We start from the raw sequence: 24296 nt of genomic DNA on the forward strand, positions 1-24296 counted from the left end.
TGCTTAGAAAAGATAATAAGGTTAAATAACTATTCAGTTACATCAAGTACAAACCCTTATTTTAAGCTCTATGGCCATAGAGTTTCCAAAGATATGAGGCAGTAAAGCTTTCTCCTCTCTCAGCTATGGCAGCTATTTGAAAACTAACCACTAAAAGTATGTATATTTAAATCATTTTTCCAATTTGCAGTTTTATACAATAAATATGTTTCATAAAAGTTTGCCACACTGCATCATTTTCTGTTCTTCCGAGATTATAGAGAAATAAAAGCATCTGTGACATCTGCACGCAACTCAGGGTTGGTCTATGTTTAACGGATAAACAAACACAACTCAATAACTGGAACATGTTAAATATTGCCAAATGAAGTAATACTATAATATTAATGTAAAACCATAGATATTTTCAGCTCACTGAGACAAAAAGCAAAAGTGAAACAGTGAATTTTCCAACATGCTGTGAATGACAGCGTTGCAGCCAAATCCAATACAATTGAAGTAACTGGTGACCAATTCTTCAAACGTAAAAATAAACAAAAACATAAAATCCCATTTCTCGTGAGAACTCGTGAGTATCGCTGATCTCTCACTGACGAGAACTGCAGCAGTAACTGGGAGGAGGACATCCGAGGACATTTAGGCTAAAAACATGGTGGTTTTTTTACATTTAAAGAAGTGGTCACCATTTACTTCAATTGTATTGGATTTGGCTGCAACACTGTTTATCCCTGAGACTCCAGAAGTGTTTTGTGGACTCAAACACTTCACCCTCCCCTCCATCGGCATAGTGGTGAGTAGATAATGAGTGAATTTTCATTTTTGGGTGAACTATCCCTTTAAGGCTTCAGCCTGCTCATTGTAGAAAATGCTGGGTTTCTCATTAATAAAGAAAGGTCTGGACCACACTATGTAAAGGGCTTTGAGTATGTTGTGATTCGGCGATATAGAAATAAAACTGAATTGAATAATAATTATATGATGAGTTTTGGGGCAATATGTATAAAAATATGCGCGATACATATGTACAATATGATGTACATTCGGAACTACATGTCTTATACGTCCTTTGAATCAAAGAATTTCCTGTTTGCCACTTATCAAATAAAAAAGAAAATCACAAATTCCTCACACTGCACTGCTACTCTACTCTTTTATTTCTTATATATATATATATATATGCATAGTTTTGATTCTCTATATATGTGACTCATTTTACTCCTTGTCACGATGCCTTCTTTTATAATTCATGTACAGCACTTTGAACGTCCTTGCTGTTGAACTGTGCTGCATGAATGAACTTGTCTATCAGAGGATGAGATGGAGCCTGAAGGCCTCATGCTGCTCATTAGTCTCCTCCGCGCATCTCCGCCTCCACTGCGCAGGCGCACTTCCTCCAGGACGCAGCGACAGAGCGAGCCCATCCACAGAGAACACACAGAGGGGTCAAAATGGCCCTCGATAATCTCATCTTCGCCCAGTGCATCCTCTACTTCTTAGCCTTCGTGTTCGGCTTCATCGCCGTGGTGCCTCTGTCGGAGAACACGGAGGACTTCGGCGGGAGGTGCCTGCTGTTCACGCGGGGGATGTGGCAGAACGAGAACATCACGGTGTCCAAGCAGCGCTTCATCGTGGAGGAGTGGGGACCCGAGTCCTCCTGCAGCTTCATCACCTTCGTCGGGATCGCGTCCCTCATCCTGTCCGCGGTGCAGGCGTGGAGGCTGCTCTTCTTCCTGTGCAAAGGACACGACGAGTGAGTCCCACCTCTCACACGTCCGCTCCGTCATGGGGCTCCATGTATGACAGGCTGCAACATGGACTCAGGTCCAATGCTAATGTGCCTTTTCTGTGCGTCCTTCTTGTGTGCGCACTATTCTTAGTGTTATACTGTGCATGTGCTGCATTACAGGCTGTGAAAGAACCAGAGAGAAAACCCTGTTTAAAAAATGACCAGTCATAGTCCTCCTCATGTGTAAAGATGGAGGGATCCCTCACGTGCTGCCATGACAAAACATCTAAATCACATCATGTGGTGTTTGGTGACATCAGCACTAAATCCTGCTGTGTGATCGTCCTGACTGTGTTCCAGGTTTACCTACATGCTACAGAGAATGATGGTTTCAGTGCTGCAGCCGAGATGAGACAGTTTTGTTTCCCTCTTTTGCTCGCAGCTCCCTCTTCAACGCCTTCCTCAACCTGCTGATCAGCTCCCTGGTGGTGTTCACAGTCTTCCTGTCCAGCACCATCGTCAGCGTGGGCTTCAACCTGTGGTGCGACTCCATCACCGAGGGGGGGACCATGCCCAGCAGGTGAGAGAGCAGCACTCCAACCTTTTTCATTTCATCACAGAGGGTGGGACGAAATATCGATACGTCAATATATCTTCGTCCTGACTCATGAGATACGATTATCGATATGCTGGTGCCAAATATAGATATTTAGTTTTATATATATATAGTTTGGACTTTTGATAGTTTATGGTTATTCTAGATTGGGCACATGTGGATATTGAAAAGTTACAGTTTGTTTATTAAAGATTAAAAAGGTACTAAGATAAGTGAAGATCTGTGTAACTGATACCAATCACACAAATCCGGGCACTTCACCTCTTTAGGGACATTTTCTATTCCTCCTCAGTTTGACAGATATTGTGATGTATCGTTATGCGATTGTCTTGAAATATATGGTTAATCACAGAATATTGTGTTATCGTTACCACGGGCCATGTATCGTGCATCGTGTCGTTATCCTTTGATTCCACTGTGCTGTGGTTCCCATTGTGCATCTCTTGTCTTTTAGCTGCGAGGACCTGCAGGACACTGATCTAGAACTTGGCCTGAACAACTCTGCTTTTTATGACCAGTTTGCTATAGCTCAGGTAGTTAACTTTTTAATATATAGCATCATCCAGACAGTGCAGCAAAAAAGCCAGAATCTCTCATACTGTATTTATGTCTTCTCTCTCTTTCAGTTTGGCCTGTGGGCTGCCTGGCTCACCTGGCTGGGCATCTCAGTGATGGCGTTCCTCAAGGTTTACCACAACTACAGACAAGAGGACCTGCTCGACAGCCTGATCCACGAGAAGGACTTGCTGCTCGGCCGCTCCGCGCGCCACAGCTCCGACCTCAAGACCGGCATGATCTAGAAAAAAAAAAAGCCAGAGGATGTGCAGACACACACATTGTCATTCACACCAAACCGTGTATCGTCCTCCACCTGCCACAAGAAACACCGATGTTTCCCTGTGTAGACAATCAAAATCTATTGGCTTGTGCTCCCATTGACCATGGATTGAATGAAACAGCAGGTTTTAGCTTTGTTCTGCAGAGATGATAGATTCCCCCTCAGAAATCTACCAGTGATTGCTAATCCTCAGAGTGTCCTGCTTTATTCTACCACTGTGTACACACACAACTATAGCCTTTGATAGTATTCAAATCAAACCAGTATTAGTATTAAAACCAAACCAGTGGAAATTACACCCACTTTTTCTCAACTCATGACTTTCCATTTAGCAGCAGAGTATTATTGGCTTCGGACGGATCGGCCGATGGATCACGTTCTCTCGGAACTTCTGCATGGACGTAATGCATGGCGATTTTATAGGGTGGTTTTTAGATGTAAAGGGATTTCCTCTTGTTTTATAAGCCAAATACACATGTTCCATGCTAGGATGAAGTGAGAAGTCTTTGCATGCTGCAGCAAAGTCAAATGATATTTGCTTTAGAGTTTCATAAGGGTCTTTATATAAAAACGACAAATTGTAGTTCAGGACCGTCGTGTATCAGGCAGCAGGTTCCTAGAAAATGCTTTAGGCAATTACGTGAGATTAAAAAAAGGGATCCGATCTTATGCCACATTGTAACTCATGCTTCTCCCTTATACTTTATAGACTACATACCAATATGCTGCTTTACTGTGAATAGATGCACAACTGTACCTGCATGCATCTCTCCCCCTGTTCCATATCACGCGTCACACACGTTACACACTCACTTCAGCTCCTTCGGGGGATACGCTCGGGCGTTTCAGTGCATGTACGTGAGAGCGGCTTCATCTTCCTCAGAGGTTACAATGAAGAAACCTGCTTGACTTTTATAGGCAATGACAGTTTTATTCAAAACAATTGAAATCATAAAAACGGTGGGAACTGAGAAAAACCCTCCAGAAAAGGCACTTCTTTCAAAGTGTAACCGCGACTGTTTGGACAGTGGTGAAATGCAGCCTCTAAGCTAAATGTGCACATACAGGACATGAGTTCACTGGGTATTGTTTTTATTGCTAAGGACAGTTTAGTTTAGACAGTACAGAGTTGAGAGTAGTTCCTTCTTCTCCACAGGCGCCGTTCGCCTCATGCTGCTCTGACGTTCAAATGTGAGTTCTTACAAATCCAACACTTTCCCTCTGAGTTCCCTGAAACCTGTTAAATATATGTATATATAATATATATATATAAAGAAAAATGTTATACCGGAAACTATGTGATGTGTGTTATTGCTCGTAATGAGAGGTGTGTGGGATGTGCATCACTGTGCCCTATAATCCAGTTGTGTGGTGATCTGGCTGTTTTAAAAACTTGATTTCATCAACAATATTTCACCATTAGACTCTGTTATGTTTCTGTTTGGCCCGAAAAAGTAGTGGATTTAGATCCAAGGAGTGAATCCTCGTTTTTGTTAAATAAGTATTCGTCAAACCCACATCCATCCATACACTTGTCCGAAGCTTGATGAGGATTTGACATCATGATCGAAACCTGAATTTTGTTGTTTTCTTTTTAAATAGAAATGTAACAGGTAAAAAAAAAGTTAAAAAAAATTCTAAATAATAATCGAACGTTGGATATTTGCGAAGATGCAGATATACAGTATAGAAGAATAAATAACATTTAGGGTAAAGGATTTTTTGTTGGATTCAAGCAGTTATAAAGAGAAGCATGGTCACAAGCATTAGCATTCATTCTGTTCGAGTATATTCTCTTGGATGATAAGATAATATTGTGCTTCCTCAGTGGAAGGAGGAACCAGCCGACGTTCACCCACACAGACGATATAAAGTCCGTAAAGAAAGAGGTGTTTGTCACCTGTTAGTCATTCAACCTGTGAAGTGATGCAGCCCTGTGTTTTCTTGCCTACGGATCATTGTCGAACAGTCTGCGCCTCCGTCCTCCTTCTCCTCCTCCTCCTCCTCATGTGCGCCGGGCCAATTAAAGCTGTTTCCAAACACCTCTAACATTCATTTATGTGCGAATACAAGGCAGAATACTGTGATAGTCCTTAGTATACTGAGCCATATATACACATTCACTTCTGTGTCATATCTGATATACACAAATCATGTACGGTAACAAAATAAATATTTTGCATTCCATGGGGACATTCACTCCCAAACAATGTGACATGAACTGAAGAATCACGTGTGTGGTGATTTAGTGTTATATGTGAGCATCAACATTGCAGATGTGCAAAACGTCCTTACAACTTAAATAAGGATTTAATACGTATATACATAAAGACATGGAAGCTACATATTTCTGGGGTCATATGTTTTTCCCTTTTTCACCGTGAGCGTGGTTGGACCCCGCAGACGGAGCCGTTCCAAACGGCTGAGGTGTTTTTTCTTCAAAGGTAAAAAGGAAACGACGAGGGGTCTGAAAAAAATGAAAGAAGGCTCCATGTCTCCACCTGTGGTCAGTCTCAGTCACTGCATGGTCAGCCATATCCAGCAGCCCCACACCAGCTGCTTCATGTGCAGCAGGTAGACAGCCAGGGCGGCCTCCAGCTCCTCGCACACTCGCTGCGGGCGCCGGCGGTCTGTGCAGTACATGGCCACACCCAGGAATGACATCAGGAGGAAGAGGCAAGTGAAGAGGGCGAGGTGGGGGCGGGACGCCGTCGTCTCGTAGGCTGCGTACGGAGAAACAGATTTGATTTGTACATGAGGACTGGAATGATCACATGCTGGAAGAGGCCGGTTTGTGATTTAAGGGGACTGCATGTTTAGAGTGGAGAGGAGAGAAACTGTGCTTTCTGTGTCCCACACACATTATAAAGTGGGTTATGATAAACTCCAGTTGGCATGGCAGTGGAAAAAAAGTGAATCAAAAGGCAAATTTAACCCACAATTAGAACCTCACAACTAAACTAAATCAATTTCCTCGCTGCTTAATTAACTCGGGTATTAAAGAGTGCAGTGTTGTTTTAATTCCCTCATGCAAATGCACACAGTGGCTCTGAACACTTCCAGATACACTTACCACCTAAACAGTCGCAGCAAGGGATGTCTGCGGAGCCGACAGAAAACAGGCCAGTCAGTCAACAAGAGGCGACCTCTGTGGTGTACAGCAGCTACAAACCAGCTGCTGGGCCCCCACACACTCCACTATCTCTCTGCAGCAGACTTCATGGGGCCTCATTTGCATGCATAATTAATCGGGAAGAGTAAATCACTTGCTCATGTTTGGACGTCTCTCGGCTTTACAATATTTTTTTAAATAGTACAGAATCCCCCAGGGGGGAAATAGTTTACGATGCAACGCAGGGATGTTTTGATGCCTTTTAGTTCTCTGTGCCTCCTCTCTGCTAAGTGGATATACAACACTGTTACATGTGGGTTGAGGGCGCTACATAAAATGGGATGGCCATAATTTTCATCGATAATGCATTAAAATTGCCTTCATAGTGTTGCCATGTCAGTGAATTCTCTTTTACGTGTCCCTGTAAATGTAGAGCTGCAGGGACAGGCTGCAGAAAATCCATCCATCATCTATACCTCTAAACCTTAGAGGGGGAGCCGGAGCCAATCCCAGCTGTGATTGGGTGAGGGGCGGGGTTCACCCTGGACAGGTCGCTAGTATCACAACATACAGAGACAAACCATCCACACTCACAGTCACACCTATGGTCAATGTTGAGTTCCCAGTTAACCTAACCCCAATTTGCATGTCTCTGGACTGTGGGAGGAAGCTGGAGAAAACACACGCCGGATTCAGACCGGGAACCTTCTTGCTGTGAGGCGACATGACAAACGGTATGTACAACATGGATGATCATTCAGTCACTGGACCAGTTTGGCTGAAGTGCTGCAGCACCTGAGGGCAGTGTGACTTCTCTGGTTGTACAAACACGTCTGACGTAAGTATCTCTGAGCAAACTGCAACTTAATGTTCTCACCATGTACCGTGGTCTCTGGCTCTCGGAATCGAACCCTCCGCTCGCCTTTCCGCCTGTGGTTCAGTTCCGCGTCTGACCCATAGTTGGGACTTGGCCTCTTTAGAATGGAGGTGGGGACTTTGCCATTGGCTATCTACATGAGACAGAGGTCAGGAAAAGAAATACTCATCACAAGCTCCAGAGAAACGGTTAAGGGGCAGCAACACACAGGTGAGAGACACAGAGAAAGACGCCTGCAGACTCTTTACCTTAGGTTTCGGTGTGTCCTCCTGGTGGTGGCGGCTGTCCTTTCTGTGTCGGACCTCTGAGTGTTTCTCCCGGTGGGAGTGAGGAAGACAGTTGACGGTGTCTCTGATGGACTCTGCAGCAGCGAAGCGTTTGGACAGCGCAGACACACACTGACCCAGGGAGTCTGGAAGGAGAACCATGACCACACGGTACATGAGCGGTTATCTAGCGCTGCTTCACACTGCGGGTTTACAAGCAACGAGACGAAGCAACGAGACGAAGTTAAATATTCAAAGTGAAACATGCAAATGTGACGGAGAGGAGACACCAGTGTTGACTCCGCTGGCGCCAGGTGGAACTCGGTTTAACTTACAAACGCTGACACGAGGACAGTCAAAGAAACTCTTTTATCCTCAGTTTCTTTGCACTAAAAGCTGTAGATATTCTGCAGATTTACATATTGTATTGATCTCATCACACATCTGAAAATACAGCACCACCCAGTATTTAAAAAAAGGAAAAAGACTCAGCCCTGCTGCTGCTTCATTCCTATTGTCTAAAGGTTTCTCCTCTAAATGTGTTGTTGTGTGTCTGAATGATCAATGATTTAATCAGTTAATCTGTTTTGAATCATTTACAACTACAGTGGCCTGAGAGACTGGTTGATTAAAAGACAAGGCTTTAACAGTTCGAGCATCTTTTTTTAATTTGGCTTGAGAATTGCCTTACAATTGTCTAATGATAAATTGGAAAGCCATTATTGGAATAAACTTCTACATGTAAGATGAACATGTTCCTTAAAGTAGATTTGGATAATATGGCAACTTGATACAGATGATTAAGAAAATAAATATGCAACAAAAAAAATCTACTTTAAAAGGCATAACATACTCATGTGAATGCCCATTTACCAAATAAAAAAAACAACTAAATCACACTGCCACTTTTTTAGATGGTCAAGCAATACAAAGTTTATATTACATCAGACAGTTAAGTGAATAAGGTGCAGTTGAACTTATTCCATAAATTATCTTATGAAAAGTATTAGGGGGACGAGGGAGAAAAATGATGGAGGGTGATGTGTTTATTCTTTTTGTTGACGGAGGAAAAGTCTGAGGAATATTTTTGATGGAGTAAGAACAAATCTTTTTTAACATTTTATTGTAGTCTATCGTAATCTATAGTCTTTTGTTCTGCACAGAGCTGCTCCTTGTGCCTGGTTATGTATTGCTTCAATTTCTTATGAGGACTTTGGCAGAAAAAAATAACGTCTGAAGAGAGTGTGAAGAAACATTTTTGACGTTATGTCAAAGGATTGTGTTGCACAAGTATTAACTGATGTTTGCGATCTAACCAGCTAGCCGGCACCTGTCTTGTAAAACCAGTTTGTAAGTCAAAAGGCAGTAGTGAGTCACTGAAGCGCTCAGGGTGCCCTAAGTCCAGCATGAGAGGACAAGCACAGAACATGTGTTGAGGCCAATCCTCCTCTTCTCCAACCACATCTTGCCTGCCTCTGAGTGGGTGTGAAATCGTCGTCAGCCTCAGTCTAACAATAACTGAAGTTAACAACCAGTTACATAATTAGATTGCAATGGTGGAAAACATTATTTCCAAATCCATGCAGGTTGGTCAACATGCCAACAGTTGCCCTCTGCGGAGGTTGCTTGTGATTGGCCAGTAAATAAGTCCCCCAAACATGAAAATGGCGCCCTGTCATGCACACGCTGAATGACACGCACACAGAGGCCCACTGGGAAGGGACGTGGGGAGAACAGACCAAAGACTGCAATTCCTGGTTTCACCTGTACTTGTTAGGCCCCCTGTTTGTTAGGATCTGACAGTTGGCCAGTTATTAGATGCTGCCTCTGTGTGTTTTAATGATGGTGTTAAAATTTTTTAAACGTTAACATTAAATTTTAATGGACTTCCTTTTCTAAAAAAGTGAACGATGATGTTCAGCTGCTAAAATAGGTACTAAGTTTTTTAATATTCCCACACACGTCTACATAAAGTGCGGTCTAACTGCAGCTGATTAAGTCTAATTCAAACACAAATTGTTTGGCAGCAGACGGAGGCGGACTGACTCAGTGAGAGGAATCTGGGTAAAACAGCTCTAAACACGTCTCAGTTGAAGCATCTCACTGTGGGTCAAAGAGGATTCCTCTGTGTACAATACAAAGTAAAAGGTCACGAGAAGTGTGCATGTGTGGACTGATCTGCAGCAACAACCATAACCGCTCTCTGACCCCCGCACATGTTTCGGACCCTCTGAGGTGGAAAAACAAGGGATAACAGTAAATCTGTGTCTGTGTGTGCAGTTGTCTGTACGCAGCTGGTTGTGTTCAGCTCCACCGACTCCGAACGCTGACTCAACAACAACGACGGTTTCTTCCCACTGCTGTGTTTTTCATTTTTTTGTATTTTACAGCAGTGTTCACAAAAATTGCAGTCAGTGTTGCTCTCTCTTAGTGCAAGCCAAGCAAACACGCGTACTGTACAGCAGCACCGTGCCCTCAAACTGTCACACTTCTTTTTGTTGCTCCGCAGTAAAACCACTCGTGTCCCCAATAACTGCCGCTGTTTATTAATTTAACACTGTAATGGATGGACATGGTTTAGAGGCGAACGGAAGTAACCTGCGCGCTCACTCTGCTGGGAGCTCGCTGAAGCAGAAACGCTCTCCACTTGCGTGAAACAGGTCACGTTAATGGTCTTGACATTAACATGACTGTTCTGGTATTGTCACGCCTCACGAGACAGGAAGCTCCCCTCTTCCCCCTTCATGTGTCACACTGAGCGTTAGCGGCGTTAAATGGCTGGGAGAGGCGTCCCCTCCTCCTGCTATTGTTTTCTGAGTCATGCACCCATGTTTGTTTTTCACTGTCTATTAGTCTGGCTGCAGTCGTCATCCTCATGTCGCAACATCACTTCAGAATGATAGCGGTGTTTGCTGTTCCACCCTCTGTCCCCACTGAGTGTTTACCTGAATATTCGGTCTTGCCAATCTCAGCATAGACGGTGGCCATAAGCTCCAGGCTCCTGGCTGTGATTGGGTGGTCGTTACCAAAGGCCCTCTGGTGGATCTTTGTAGCCTGAAAGACGCAGAGACGTGTGGATTTCCAGTTTATATTTGAGCAGCCAAAAATATTTGATTTGTTCTAAAGTCCGAAGAGAGTGATGAAGCGTACGCACCTTACCGCTGTATTCCAGAGCGAGGTGAGGTCTGAAAGGAGAAACAATAGAAGATAGCGCCATTAAACAAATGCATATCCACTTCTTCTTCTGTGGAGCTGGAGTAAAATCATGTGCCGTCTTTAAAAGATGGATGACTCTGGATTATCAGATGGATTCTATCGGCACATTCTTCTTCCATCTGAAAACATAAATACTGTAAATATTTTTCAAAGGCGATAACAATGCCTGATCTTTATCGAGCGCAGTGGCTCGGTGCTGCATTGCAAGGTGAGTGCATTGTTTTGAATGCAGCAGCATGACGTATCTCAACATGCGTGTGCTGTGAATGGACACAGACAGCAGGGCTCCAGGCGCCCGGCGCCTTACGGAGGAAGTTGAACCTTTTATTTCTGCCAGCGCCGGCTGCCCCTGTGTTCTGTCCAGGGTGAATTACAGAAGGCATGGGGCTTACAGGTTGGTTTACCAACTCGTGCCCTTCCAGCACTCCTCAACTTAGTGCTAAACTAGGTTAACACGACGTGGCTCATTGAGAGTTTGCCAGCTGTTCTGCTCATATCTGCCCCGGAAAGCCAGCCAAGGACATTCATCACCCTAACACCCTTACACCCTTACACCCTCACGTGTGCCTGTAGATGTAGAGCAAGCTCTATTTAGTGAGACAGATGTCAGCTTCACTGTTCCAAACCCACACTTCCCTTTCAATTAGTAATGGCCAGGTGTCAGTTTGCGCTGCTTTAGGTCTTTCTCAGGGGACATCTGATCAGCAAAGACAGAAAAGCCCTTCGCCGGCCCAAACCACTTCCTGCGACATGGCTGAAAGTTTGTAAGAAGTATTACCACTTCCTGTTGGCAGGAAATACAAACCAGGGCTGAAGATTATGGTGGAGGGAGTGAGGGCTTTAAGACCATTACCCTAGTTTGTGTTTTCTTTCCTCGCCTGGTACATTTTTTCAAATCTACACTAAGAAATCAAAGAGCAGAATCATATTTCAAACCATCTCATCTAAGTTTAATTACCGTATGCTCCGTGCATTAATGAAGCCCTCCGCAGAGCAAACCTCCCGCCCCCTGTCACCCTCTCTGGCAATCAGGTTAAATGACCTATTCTCAACAATGACAACAGGGGCACAGCAAATGGGCGCATGCTACGGCCTAACAAAGTACCCCTGCAACAGGAGACAGCAGATCCTGTTAAGGTGTTCCTCCTGTAACACTCACGTAGAGTGCGGTGTCTCTTTTCTCTACATCCACAGGGAAATTCAACTCTGGCTAAAAAGACTTGGAGCTGGAGTTTATCTAGTTCAGAAAATTTCCACTCCAGAAAGACAAATGTGTGGACATGGACACGCTCACGTTGTTTTTAGTCTGTAACCAAAATGTCCCTTCTGTGACAGGGGAAGTGACTTGTATTGATATGAAATGTTATTAAAAGCAAATATATACATATATGTCTCACAAGTTTTACCCTAGTACAGTGAATGGTCTTTCTGTAAAATATTTATTTAAAATAAATTTCTGTCTGACAAGTTAACTTTTAGTAACATAAGTTATTATCTGTCGTTACACAATGAGCTGCTGCTTACGTAATAAAACTGATAACAACCAATATACTGTTTGCTTAGTTACACCTGAATTTGCACTGTATTCACTTCAGCTCTGTGAAATGACGAAGGGTCAAAGGTAACTAAGACACATATATATTGATACATATGCACACTATATTTTAACCGTATGTAAAACTGGCAATAAATGCCCCCAAATTTGCTCATAATGAGCCTACAGAAGATGTAACACCCCATTAAACAGTACAGCAGAAGCTACAGCAGGACACAGTTTTACCTACTGTTTGCTCATGATGCAGAGCTGAGCCAGCCGCTCGAGGTGCTGAGCATGGGAGGCCTGCTCCGACAGCTCCTCTGGGGTCGTCCATCCTGCAGAGCCCAGCGTAGCCTCCTCCTGAGGCCCTGTTACGCACACACAGGGCATGGAAACACAGTCAATAACCACTCAAGTCTTCCTATCTAGCCCTCGCTCCTCACTATTATGTCCTCTCTGCTCCTGCACAGAGTTTGAAAAATAAAGCCTGAGTATGTGGCACAGCCTGTCGGTGCACTGCTGCAGACTTTAAGCCTGAGCAGCAGAGTGGAGCCGACTGAGGACGGGAGCTGAGAGAGCAGAGATAAGAGCAGGAGAGAGCAGATAAGTGAGTCAAACAACACACTCGCCACGCCCACTGGAACACTGAGACACACACATGCGTGCACATGGTGACACACCACAAACATACAGTCTGTACTGGACACACCAAGCACACAATGACGGAGGAAATGAGTTTGGATTGTAATTCGTGCAAAGAGAGAATGCAAATAAATCATGGGAAACTGTAAAGCCTTTTGTTTGCATTACAAGAACCACAGAATGACAATTACAACAGCTGTCAGTGGGGACACACAGGAGGAGGATGCATTTGAAAATACACTGGGGGAGAGAAAGGAAGCTTGTAAAGTGCAGCTTCGGTGCCAGCTCTGCCCCTGGAGGAGTCCAGCATTCAATCTGAGTGAGTGCTGAATCAGGGGCCTCAGTATTCTATGGCGACACATGGCTCCTAATGAGATAGTGTAAAGTGTGGCCATTTGTCTTCTACTACGCCTGTCCCCGACCTCCGCTGTGCCCACGCTACGCTGCACTGCTGCTGAGGCAGCAGACACAGAGGAAGAGGCAGACGTCTGGAGCGGCGGCAGTAGCAGGTGATGAATGAGCGGCCTTGCGGTGAATGCTCATTTAAAGCTCCACCAGGTTCATCGTACACAAAGATGGAATTGGATGAAATGGGACTTCATTTCATATCCGCTTAATAAGTTCATAAGAATAGATTTGGGAGGAGACACAGAAAAACAGCGTGTGCATTATTTGCCGGTTAGTTTGTAGTAGCAGGTTACAAGTGACTCTGGGAAGCTGCCGAATACAAACAGAGTGTGAACAGCTTCTCTAACAGTCTCAATATCTAACATAAAATGAGATTCAACACATTTATGCATCATCCTGGACATTTTCCTATCTACAAACTTTTCAGAGGAATAATATAAGAAAATATTAATAATCCATTTATTATAATAACTCTCATGATTTCCTATAATTTCTTCAGATTAAAGGAAAATAAACATGCACCCTCAAAGAAGATGATTTATCTGAAGCTGAACAATATAAATACACACTAATATTCCCAAAAGTATATTCATCAGTATTATAATGTCAGAAGTACTTGCCTATGCTCCCCTGAAGAGCTGTGAGCTCGATCAGTGCCACCTCATAGAACATTTTCTCAGCCTGGATGAACTGGAGGGCCTTCCCATCTGTTTATATGGGTGAAGGATGGGTCTCAGTTGTCAATGGGATTAGTCAGTTGTTGATGTTAAAAATAGCCTCGTTGCCCAACTCCAACGCTGCCTTTTTTGTTGTTTTTGTTTCCATCCCTCTGGAGGAGGACCCCTTTGGGGGCGAGCAGAGAGCGTAGTAACCCAGAACAGATTGTTGATGTTGAGGTTTGGATTTAGGAAACACAGATTTCACCGGCGGCTAACTCCATTGTTTTTGTGCCGTTATCTGCTGTTTTTGTCACTTTTTGTTTCCGGAAACTTACAATACAGTTGTAACTGATTACATTTGGTATCTCATATCACAGTCTGTCTTTTTAATGTCTGGTTCTGTCTTTTGTTATTCATGTTTTGTCCAGCCTCATTCGGATTTATCTGAATAACAGGTTCTTTTTTTTTTGTTTCCATTAAAAGACTCTATTTAAAGCCACCTAAAAATAGAGCCTGTTCACTGTGTCAAAAGCATTTCGCTCATGTTGTGTCCGTGCCGCGGTAAAATGACACCATTGATGCTTGTCAGGTGAATTTAAAGACCAATGGGACGGGGGAATGCTTAAAATAAACACAGCCCTGCCGAAGTAAATGTCCTACTTAACACCAGAGCTCTCATCTGTAAAGCAACATTCGTTCCATTCGAGGTACTTCACTTTCGATGACCATACTTGCCAATTACACTTCAATATATTTACAATATTAAACTGAGGTTGTAAAGATGGAAAGTAGTTTTCCACTCTCAGCGAACAGTTAAGCTTGGAGATGAAAAACACAGCAGCTGGTTTCCTTCATGTTGTCACCAGGAGAATAATGTCAGCGCTCAACACTACTGAAGAAACAGAAACTAAGGCGAACTACAAACCCACCAAGAAAACCAAGACACTGTTCAAATTAAAGCTGTAAACACAACGTGGTCCAAAAAAGGATAAGACAGTTTTCATACAGAAATATTTAAGATAGAACAACATTTAATCAGAATGGCTCAGTAGAGTGCACATACCTCTCAAAAAAACCACACAACGTTAAAGAAAGTAAAAACATATGTACTTGGTCCAGATCTGCACCAGAATTGAACGAGTTCTTCCTTGGCCCATACTTCATCCTTCCACCAAGTTTCATGGAAATCTCTAAAATTGTTTTTGCGTAATCTTGCTTGCAAACAAACCAACAAACCAACGGACATAGGGGAAACCATTAGCTCCTTGGCGGAGGTAATAATGTGAATGGTGAGTGGACACCAGAAAAGATGGTGGATGCTGAGGGATGGATGTTGAAAGTAGATGTAGATGTGAATAATTCAGTGTACAGTACATTAAGAGATGTCAGAGCAGCCCATCATGAAAACCCAGCATTTTTAATAACATGAAACTCCCTGGGATTTACATCATTATTGCGCACAATAGCCCAAATGTGGTACTGATGTTTTCAATGAATCCTGAGAGAAATTAAAGCATGATTAGAAATGCGTTATTTCCGGTGTCGCAGCTCCTGGGAGTCACCTGCCGGCCTGAAATAAGATGAGTATGAGTGTGAGCATATGGGAGCGAAGATTAGGAACAGTCTTCATCAAAAGGTCAGAGCACTTCTTCTGCCGGCTATTCTTAGCCTGGCTGGACCACAACAATGCCACAACAGGAACCTCACACAACCCTCTCCAGGGATCGGGCTGCCCTCACATACACACAAATATACACATATCAACCAGCAGGGAACTGTAATCGGACTGCACTTCAAACCTTCACAGGCACTAACACAGGCACCTTCAGAATGCACATCTGATCTGCTGTATAACCTCATGGAGTTCACGGTCTCACTCTTCTCCATTTCATCACCTCCACCAGGGAGGTCATGTTTTCATCTGCATGTGTTTGTTGGTTATTTTTGTGTTTGTAAGCAGGATTACACAAAAATAACTGAATGGATTTCCACGATGGTTGGTGGAAGGATGGGACACAATCCAAGAAGATCATGGATCTTGATGAGATAATTAAGGACACATTAAGGGGACTAATATCTATGAGTGTGTGCAATTTGGTGCAGATCCAAATAAAAATCCAGCTCTAGTGAATTCAAATATGGGTCCATAGGGGGACTGTTGGGCCTTAGTGGAGGTATGCACTCTACTAGTTTGATCTGTTTTCAATTATTAAAGGTTCAGTGTGTAGAATTTAGTGATAAAAACCCTTTACCTCACCCTCCCCTTTAAAACATGAGAACCTGTGGTAGCCTTCATTTTTCATAAAATCTCAAAAGGTGTTTAGTTTTTCCAGTTCGGACGACTGTAAAAAACATGGCGGCCTCCGTAGAGAGGACCCGCTCCTGATGTAAATATAAAGGGCCCTTTCTAGCATAAAGAAAACAACAATTTGTACAGTTTAGATGAAACACAGTAGTAAAAACCTCACTAGGAGTATTTTATTTTCAATTTCTGCCAATAGATTCCTTTCACCTAAATCTTACACACTGGACCTTTAAATGTGAGACAACTATATATATATGTTCTTTCCAAGATAAATATCGATTTAAACAGAGTAAATGTGCAGGTTATTATCGGATATTCCTCTTTTATTCGAGTCTGAAGTCAGATTTTCCAGGTCAGCAGACTTTCCATGAAACATGTATCAGTAAACACTCAAAAGAGCTTTTGGCTTTGGACAGAGGTCACTTGTGCACAAGCTGCCCGCTCTGATAACAGCACATCAAACCTTGAGCGGTCACGGTCACTATCAACTGCACCTATTTGTCTGGATTAAAGCCAGTGGAACACGATGAAAGCAGATTCTCTGAATAGGATGATTCAGTTTTGTTTACGAGTCGTGGCTTTGGTCAGACTCAGAGACGACATGTGAGGAGACACTGCTGAGAGAGCTGTTGTAAACATTCTTGTGAAACCGGCAAAGTTCCCACATCCTGCTTCCAGTTTGAGCATGACAACCCTTCACCTTCCTCTCTGAGGGACCATCTCAAAGATCACAACATGAGTGCCTTAAATAACTGAAGGGAACATTTTATGGGAAAGGTCCAAATCTTTCAACACAACACAGAAAACACATTGTAATACTATCAATCCACAATGATCCTATTTGTACATATTATTCTCTTGTTTTTTGTCTGATTACATATTTTTTTATGTCTATATTACTTTTATATATATATTACTTTAATACATTATATTACTTGTCATTATTACCTTCGGCAAGGAGGTTATGTTTTTGTTTGTTTGTTTGTAGGACTACACAAAAAGTACTGGACAGATTAGCATGAAACGTATATTAGAGAAGGGGTATTTTGCCTGTGATTAATGTGGGTTTTTTCTTTAACAGTTTGAATAAAAGTTCTGTCTACATGGTATTTGTATCTGATGCAATACATATACATGCATTATGGTGATAAAGTGACCATCAGTCTGAGCAGAGGTATGTGATCTCCGAGTGCCCTTTCATCTGCATTTGTTTGTGTGTTTGTTAGTGAGCAGGATTACGCAAAAACAACTGAACTGATAGAAACAGGCCGATCCAGGAATTATTTTTCATGTTCTTTGACATGACGAGACAGAGCGATAGCCTTGGCAGAGGTACACGCTCCACTGAGTGCCATTCTAGAATAAATATTTCCTCTTTGCTCCTGAAATACAAAACAGTGTAAGATGTGGCTACGTTCTCAAGGCTGTAATCTAATACACTACAAGTAAAGAACATAACATGGTAACTGTATCATACATAAAAAACACCACAGTTGACCCAACATGACACCATTACTATTGATGATGTGATGTAATATTGGACTGTATGTCAAAAGACTTAACCCTGTCATGGTAGACGACCCTCTTAAGTAGCCACCCTTTCATTCTGGGACTCTGACGGCTATTGGTGGAGCTCAGCTCAGCAAATTGACCTATTTTGGAAAACGGACAGTGAGGGGGGGGGAAGTGCCTCGCCGAGGTAGATAACATGAGCTGGCAAGTTAAGTGTTGGAGTGTCTCAGTGACGGGGGAGAGGAGCCGTGGAGGTAATCTATCCTGAAACCTAACACCTCTCTATTACCTCTATGCTTTAGTTTATAGAGGCAGTGAATTGGCGATGCACGGGCTAGTCAGTGCAGATACAGGTTAATTAGTGCTCTCCCACTCTGTTGTGAGGAGATAAGAGCCTACAAATCCTCTTAAGAGACAGACACAGCCTGAGCGACACACAAAACGTGCGGCATTCTGGGACAAACGTGTTATTATGAACTTGCCCAAAGACATCCACTCATCCCTCCCGCTTTACACAGCTTCCCATAAAGGCTCTACATCCTCCATTGTGCTGGAATTTGCAACAGCCGCCTCCCATCACAATCCTCTGCACATTCACCTCTCGGAAATAGAATGCTGGTTTTATAGTTAGCCGCTTGCTAACGCTGACGGGACAGTGAAAGTAAAAGTGTCGGATGTGCGACGGCGAGCCTAAGAAAGGATACAATTCTTTTCAGTGATGAAGAGCTCTGCAATCTGTGAAGCACAGAAAAACAGGGCATGGATAAGTATTGAATCATTAATTTCCAACAAGATTCCTGTGTGTGTGTGTGTGTGTGTCTGTGTGTGTATGGATGATGTCATGGGCTGTCATAACAAGTACTTCAGCTGTCCTCACAGCGCCATCGCTGTAGTCGACATCATACCAGGCATTCCACAGCTCTGGAGTAAAGGCCGTGTTTTGACATCAGAGACGTTCCTTCACTAAACATAAAGACAATTGTAGCCCTGTCTTTGTGGGATGAGCCTCCTAAAGTAGCTCTGTGTGTAACCTGTGGTGCCAAAACACTAACGTCCCAGACCTCAGAAATAGCAAAACATAGCCCCCCCACACACACACACACACACACAGTGGAAGAGACAGTATGAAACACCTCATTTAGCAGCATGCACTGTCCTACTGAGGTGGATATTGTCGTCTGTGTCAACACTGGCACACATGATGGACTGTGCTGTTCGATTTGACATTGGTGTTGGAGCTAAAGGTTGACTGCATCCTGTTTATGGTGCTCGAAGGAAAAGTGATGCAGATGTGTGTAAACAGCTGTGCAAACACGAGACGGCACGTTTTGTGGACGGATGTAGTGAACGTGTACGTGTGTGTGTGTAAGACAAAGGAAGGTAGTGAGGTAGATACAGGTTGTGTGTGTGTGTGTGTGTGTGCACCCAGTCCTCATGTGGCTCACCTGGTGAAGGCAGTTGGGCAGAGAGGTGAAGGTCTGCACATGGGTCAGTCCCAGCAGGCAGCTGAGGAAGCAGTGGAGGGCGGCCTGGTACTCCCCCTGCTGCTGGAGCTGCTGTCCCAGCTCGAACAGGCCCTCCCTCCCCCTGTTCAGCATCCCCAGTCCCAGCCGGAGCCAGCACTGCCTCCCATCAGAGCTCCAGCGGCTGAGGACGAACGCTGCTCTTTACGCCAGTCCACTGAAGGCACCACAGGTAGAAAGACACAGCCACACACCCAGTGAGAGGTGGAGAGAAAAAATTGCATCGACACATACAAAACAAAGGCTGCTGGAGGATCAGTGAGCAGCTTTCTCTCAGTCACGTCTGAGCACAGTAAGTCAAGGACAGGTGGTCAGGAGCCGGCTGAGGGAGCTCCAGCGACTCACACAGAAAAGATCCATTCCCCTCCCTCCTCCCAGGCTGCACCAGGAAAGGAGGACAGAGGAAGTCGGAGAGTGTTTGCTGTTTGAGTGGCAGAGCTCTGCACCAATCCCTGGTCTGCTCTCACACAGTAGCTCCGCCAGAGTGTGTGTAGCACATTGTGTCTCTCTCCAATCCTACAACAGGGAAAATGCAAGGATTGTTTGTTTTGATGATGAAGAGCAAACAGTGTGCACATGATCTATGTTCTATAGATAAATGCAATTTGCAGTAAAATTCAAATTTCATCCAGTGTTTAGCCAAAATGTCCTTTCTGCTGTGCCTTCACTGAGCTCTGCATCATGTACAGTGCATCTACAGTCTGTGAGGAAATCATTTCAAGTCCTGCTGCCCCATGATTTATAAATGAGGAGTGCATGAGATGTGTGCACAAGCATTCAAACCGCGGCGAATGCTGCGTGAGCATGTTTTACATCACCGCACCGGAACCGGGCTTTTGTAAATTGTCTTAAAAGCAAACTGGAGAGCTGATGTATACACATGGTCATTACGATACACTATCCAAACAAGGACAACAAATATTTATCCGCGAGGAGTGCCCTCTCTGAATGTTTGCTCACTTCCCTTCACACTCTGCTAATCAACGTTAATGTGAGGCCAATCTGTGCCTGGGGAGAGGGCGAGGGAGCCCAGGAGAAGAGATGTGGCCCGGCACCGATGATCTACAGGATCACGAATGCCTCCCGACTTTGAGAGCAGCACCCCTCCCCAGCCTCGCTCCATTTGGACACGAGCGTGGCGGCTGGGGAAATTAATGGGGGTAACACAAAGCAAACGGGCAGAGTCAGTCTCCATTACTGTCCGTCGCACCCAGCTAAGCAAAATGGGATTTTAATGGCTGTGAACGCCAGTGAATGGGGGGGGGGATCAGAGTATTAAACTGGCATTGACAGGTCAGACTCTGGGAGCTGTGGACGGTGCTCGTTCTGGACTAACAGCATCCAGAGCAGCCGTGGGACCTGATTATGTTGACGCAGGCCACATTACCGCCTCCATCCACAGGAGCGGGGTCACCCACAAGTGATTGTGCTCACTGCGCTGTGGCGTCGGCAGCGTCGGAACGCAGAGACAGAGCTTCCGATGTGATTGAGTTGAAGGGACACTGCAGGCTGATCGTCGGGAAATGAAAAAGACTGGGCTCAGATTCCTCATTACAGGCCAGTCAGGCTGATCAGACACACGTCAGCTGTGAGGAGACACACTCCATGTTGTCGTCTTCATGTTAACAACATCTGACAACAGCCACGCAGCAAAGGGAAACCCACCCGAGCAGGACCGCAACTGTTACACGCTGAAAAAAAGTGTTAACCGTATAATGCGGCATAATCTGATATGATGACAGTTTGACAATATGTAATATCATATAATCACTGTGCTTGCCATGTTTGCTTATGATGGGGAGTAAGTAACATGAAAAAGCCTTATAGCTCTTGGCTGCTGTGAAGGATTTTTTTTTAGGGCTTTATTTGACAGGACAGAGTGTGAACAGGGGGTGACATGCGGCAAAGGGCCACAAGCCGGAATCGAACCCACTGTAGAGGCTTGGAGCCTCGTTATGGGGCGGCAGCGCTACCAGGTGAGATGTGAAGGTTTTAGAGGTGAAATAAATGTTTCTGTCTTTTTAAAGCAGATTAAACTGAATACACGAGTTTGTGGTGAAGCAACTCAGATATTGTGAACTGAGGAGAGCGACAAATGTGTGATTACAAAAATAAAAATAATCCTTCATGGAGTTTTTTATTTTCTGGGAAGTCCATTAATGAACCTCACATTTTCATTATTAGTGGGTCTTTCCTTTATCGCAAATGTACATTTTCCTGTAGAAAAAGCTGCATATTCTGTAAAGTTACCCTCAATTTAAGTAGTTTATAGTATGTTGGAGTCAGTGGGAGCATTTCAGGAGTCGATGCTACAGGATGCTTTATAAAACTTAATACTTAGGTGGTATGTTAATGTAAATCTTCTTAATAACAATATAATACACTAGTACATAGCAGCTGAAATAGAACATAACATAAATGTATGTCAGAAGAAACCTCATACTTGAAGCTGTCAATATTCAATTTTCATTACTTTGTGTAAAAAAGTTCACCTCCAACTTGTAATAGGAATTGTTAGTAATTGGGGCATTGCTATTACTTGGACCAAGGGTCACTCTAAGATCTGGGGATTCGGTCCTTTATTGCCAGTGGGAAGACCCTGCAAGTAATGCAACAGGAGTCTGTAAAAAAAAAAAGAAAAAAAAATTATAATACAGGAGTCTGTAAAATATGTAAAAGAAAAATACAGAGGGAGTCGAAAGAACACAAGAAATAGAGGAGTATGTAAAAATACAAAAAATACAGAAGGAGTCTGTAGAAATTACAAATGATACAGAAGGTCTGTAAAAAAAACATGTATCTGCCTCAGTTTTCTCAGTTTCCCTGTCCTATTGTTTATTCTAGCTCACTGATGATTTACTGGGGCAGGTGAATGAAACAGAGCCATCATGAATGTTCTGAAAAGTAGTAGTAACCTGTGCTTCTCCTAGTATGACAAGTCAAAAATGTCTGCTGGGAATTTCACATGTGGCTGCAGCCGTGCATATCAGAGGCTGAACAAGTGTTCGGTCGTGGGGAAGATTTGCATTTTACCAACGTCTGTCTGGTTTACAACATCCTGATATAAATTTACAGCCCGGATGATTGACTTATTTGAGTAGCTGGCACCACACGGACATCGATCATTTGCTCACATCCTGCTCCCAGCACCCTTTTTTTGTAAATGTGCCGACAGTCACTTTGACAAAGATACTGACTGATGTCCACCGTTCTACAGTGCAAGAATGGAAATCTACCTGTAGTTGGAATATTGATCGCCTGTCACCTGGAGTCGGTAGACAAATACATCAGAATGATCAGTAAACACTGTCCACTGCAGCCGTTCCCAGGGAATCCAATAGAGCAGGCTAATGTAAATGAATGGTGAGCGGCTCCTGCAACAGAATGCTAAGCAGAACGAAGCAGCCTCTCCCACAGATATAAATCTAACACCAGCTGCTTATTGCAGTGCAGTAAACCTCAATATATTCAATTAGTGTGAATGCTTTGTGTAATCCATATTTACAGTGTTCTACATATTGAGCTGCATAATACACCCACGTGAAATAATTGCATCTAGCCAATGAAGTAACTACAAAAACTCTGTAATTTTCTGATTAAAATCAAAACATGGCCTTTTTTTTGTATTCCAAAATCTCCACATTTCCACTTTAGAGAAAGTCTGTGGATATTTGCACGTTCCACTCCTCGACTTATACGATACAGGTTATAGATCTTAGATGATTCAGTGGGCCATTTGTTAGAATAATGCATTTTGCACTGTCCAGCAGTTCTGCAGAGGAACATTGCCTCTCCCGTGTCCTCTTGTCATTTCACGACACTGCGCAGGGCCCTAAATCAGCATATACTATTTATATTTCCTGCATTGTGCACATACAGCCACTCAATGCAGTTTTGCTGCAGCCTAGAGGCTCTGGTATGGAATATTTTACTCTGTGTGAGTGACAATGGCTATATGTCCCTCGCTGCAGTACGCTAGCTTCAATGATGTGAGGAGAAAATCAAGTATTCTGCGTTGGTATAAAACACCAGAGTGATCCTGACCTGCAGGGCTGAAGCAACATATATTGATGTAGAAGTTTGTGGAAAACACAACATGCACCGTTACAGACATGAAAGCGTAACTCATTGTTAAATCATCCATATTGTGTGTGTGTGTATTCTGGAAGTTGGAACCCGGCGTCTTGGCCCACAGTTAAAAAGCCGTCCACTCTCCGGCAGGTGCAGCTGCATCCCTGGAAGATTCAGGCTCTGGCAGGTTTATACGCCTGGACCTCACACCCCCAGCTACTGAGAGGCACTTTATGACCTCCATGTAATCAGCAGTAAATGCTGCCGCCATCTGTCTCTTTTTACTCAATTATCTGACCCACTGACTTTTACTGAACACTGTCCAGGTAAACACAGCAATGCAAGTCTCCCAGCTCAGGCCGGGACACATCTATACATCACCTCACACTCTTTTATGATTTTCCTTCTGCTCCCATCCCATTCCAATCTGAAGTAAATGCTGTCCTTCAGTAGTGAACAACAGAACCCCCCCCCCAAAAAAAAACTCACTTATCAGCCACCATTTTGTACAATTAAAGGTGTGGAGGCTTTAGTACATCAATCCTGTTTCATTGTCACATACAGTAAACACTACAAACTCACCACTGTTGAGCCACAGCTGTTTAAAGTTAAAATCTATTCATGAAGAATTGTTGATTATAGAGAATGTCTTACATTCTACTGAGCTATCTTTTACTCCACTCTGGCACCCCCTAATGGACAATCCATGGAAGTTAAACACTCTCAGACACTTGTTTCAACTCAGAGTGCAGTATTCCAGTAAGGCCCAACAGTTCTTTTATGATACGAACTGGATTCCCGACAAAACTCTTTCTTGGCCCAAACCACATACTCAACCAAATTTCGTGGGAATCCGTCCTGTAGGTTTTGCGCAATTCTGTTTACAATCAATCAAACAAACATAAAAACAAACAAGTCAGAGGTGAAAACATAACCTCCTTGGTGGAGGTAATAAACCAATGTTAAACCAAACACAGCAGTTTGTTTC

At 43.6% G+C, this 24296-nt stretch overlaps 2 protein-coding genes across 3 annotated transcripts; one reads left to right on the forward strand and one right to left on the reverse strand.

Moving 5' to 3' along the window:
• The first annotated feature begins 1365 nt into the window (after positions 1 to 1365).
• LOC118116281 (transmembrane protein 179) lies at positions 1366 to 4474 on the forward strand. The gene is made up of 4 exons (XM_035167836.2): positions 1366 to 1750; positions 2169 to 2306; positions 2797 to 2875; positions 2969 to 4474. Exons 1-4 carry the CDS (start codon positions 1449 to 1451, stop codon positions 3140 to 3142), a joined length of 693 nt encoding a protein of 230 aa, XP_035023727.1. The 5' UTR covers positions 1366 to 1448; the 3' UTR covers positions 3143 to 4474.
• Positions 4256 to 19622, reverse strand: c10h14orf180 (chromosome 10 C14orf180 homolog). 2 transcript variants are annotated; one of them, XM_035167834.2, is made up of 10 exons: positions 19160 to 19622; positions 18419 to 18449; positions 13859 to 13945; positions 12436 to 12556; positions 10590 to 10620; positions 10381 to 10489; positions 7418 to 7581; positions 7170 to 7302; positions 6254 to 6280; positions 4256 to 5903 (listed from the first exon to the last, which is right to left on the reverse strand). In XM_035167834.2, the coding sequence occupies exons 1-10, from the start codon at positions 19310 to 19312 to the stop codon at positions 5698 to 5700; spliced, it is 1062 nt and encodes a 353-aa protein (XP_035023725.2). In that variant the 5' UTR covers positions 19313 to 19622; the 3' UTR covers positions 4256 to 5697. The 2 variants fall into 2 exon arrangements, with proteins under 2 accessions (XP_035023725.2, XP_035023726.2); XM_035167835.2 differs by lacking the exon at positions 6254 to 6280 and having other exon boundaries at positions 19160 to 19620.
• Positions 19623 to 24296: the final 4674 nt, after the last annotated feature.

Source organism: Hippoglossus stenolepis, chromosome 10, assembly GCF_022539355.2.
Source record: "Hippoglossus stenolepis isolate QCI-W04-F060 chromosome 10, HSTE1.2, whole genome shotgun sequence".
Lineage (NCBI taxonomy): Eukaryota > Metazoa > Chordata > Actinopteri > Pleuronectiformes > Pleuronectidae > Hippoglossus > Hippoglossus stenolepis.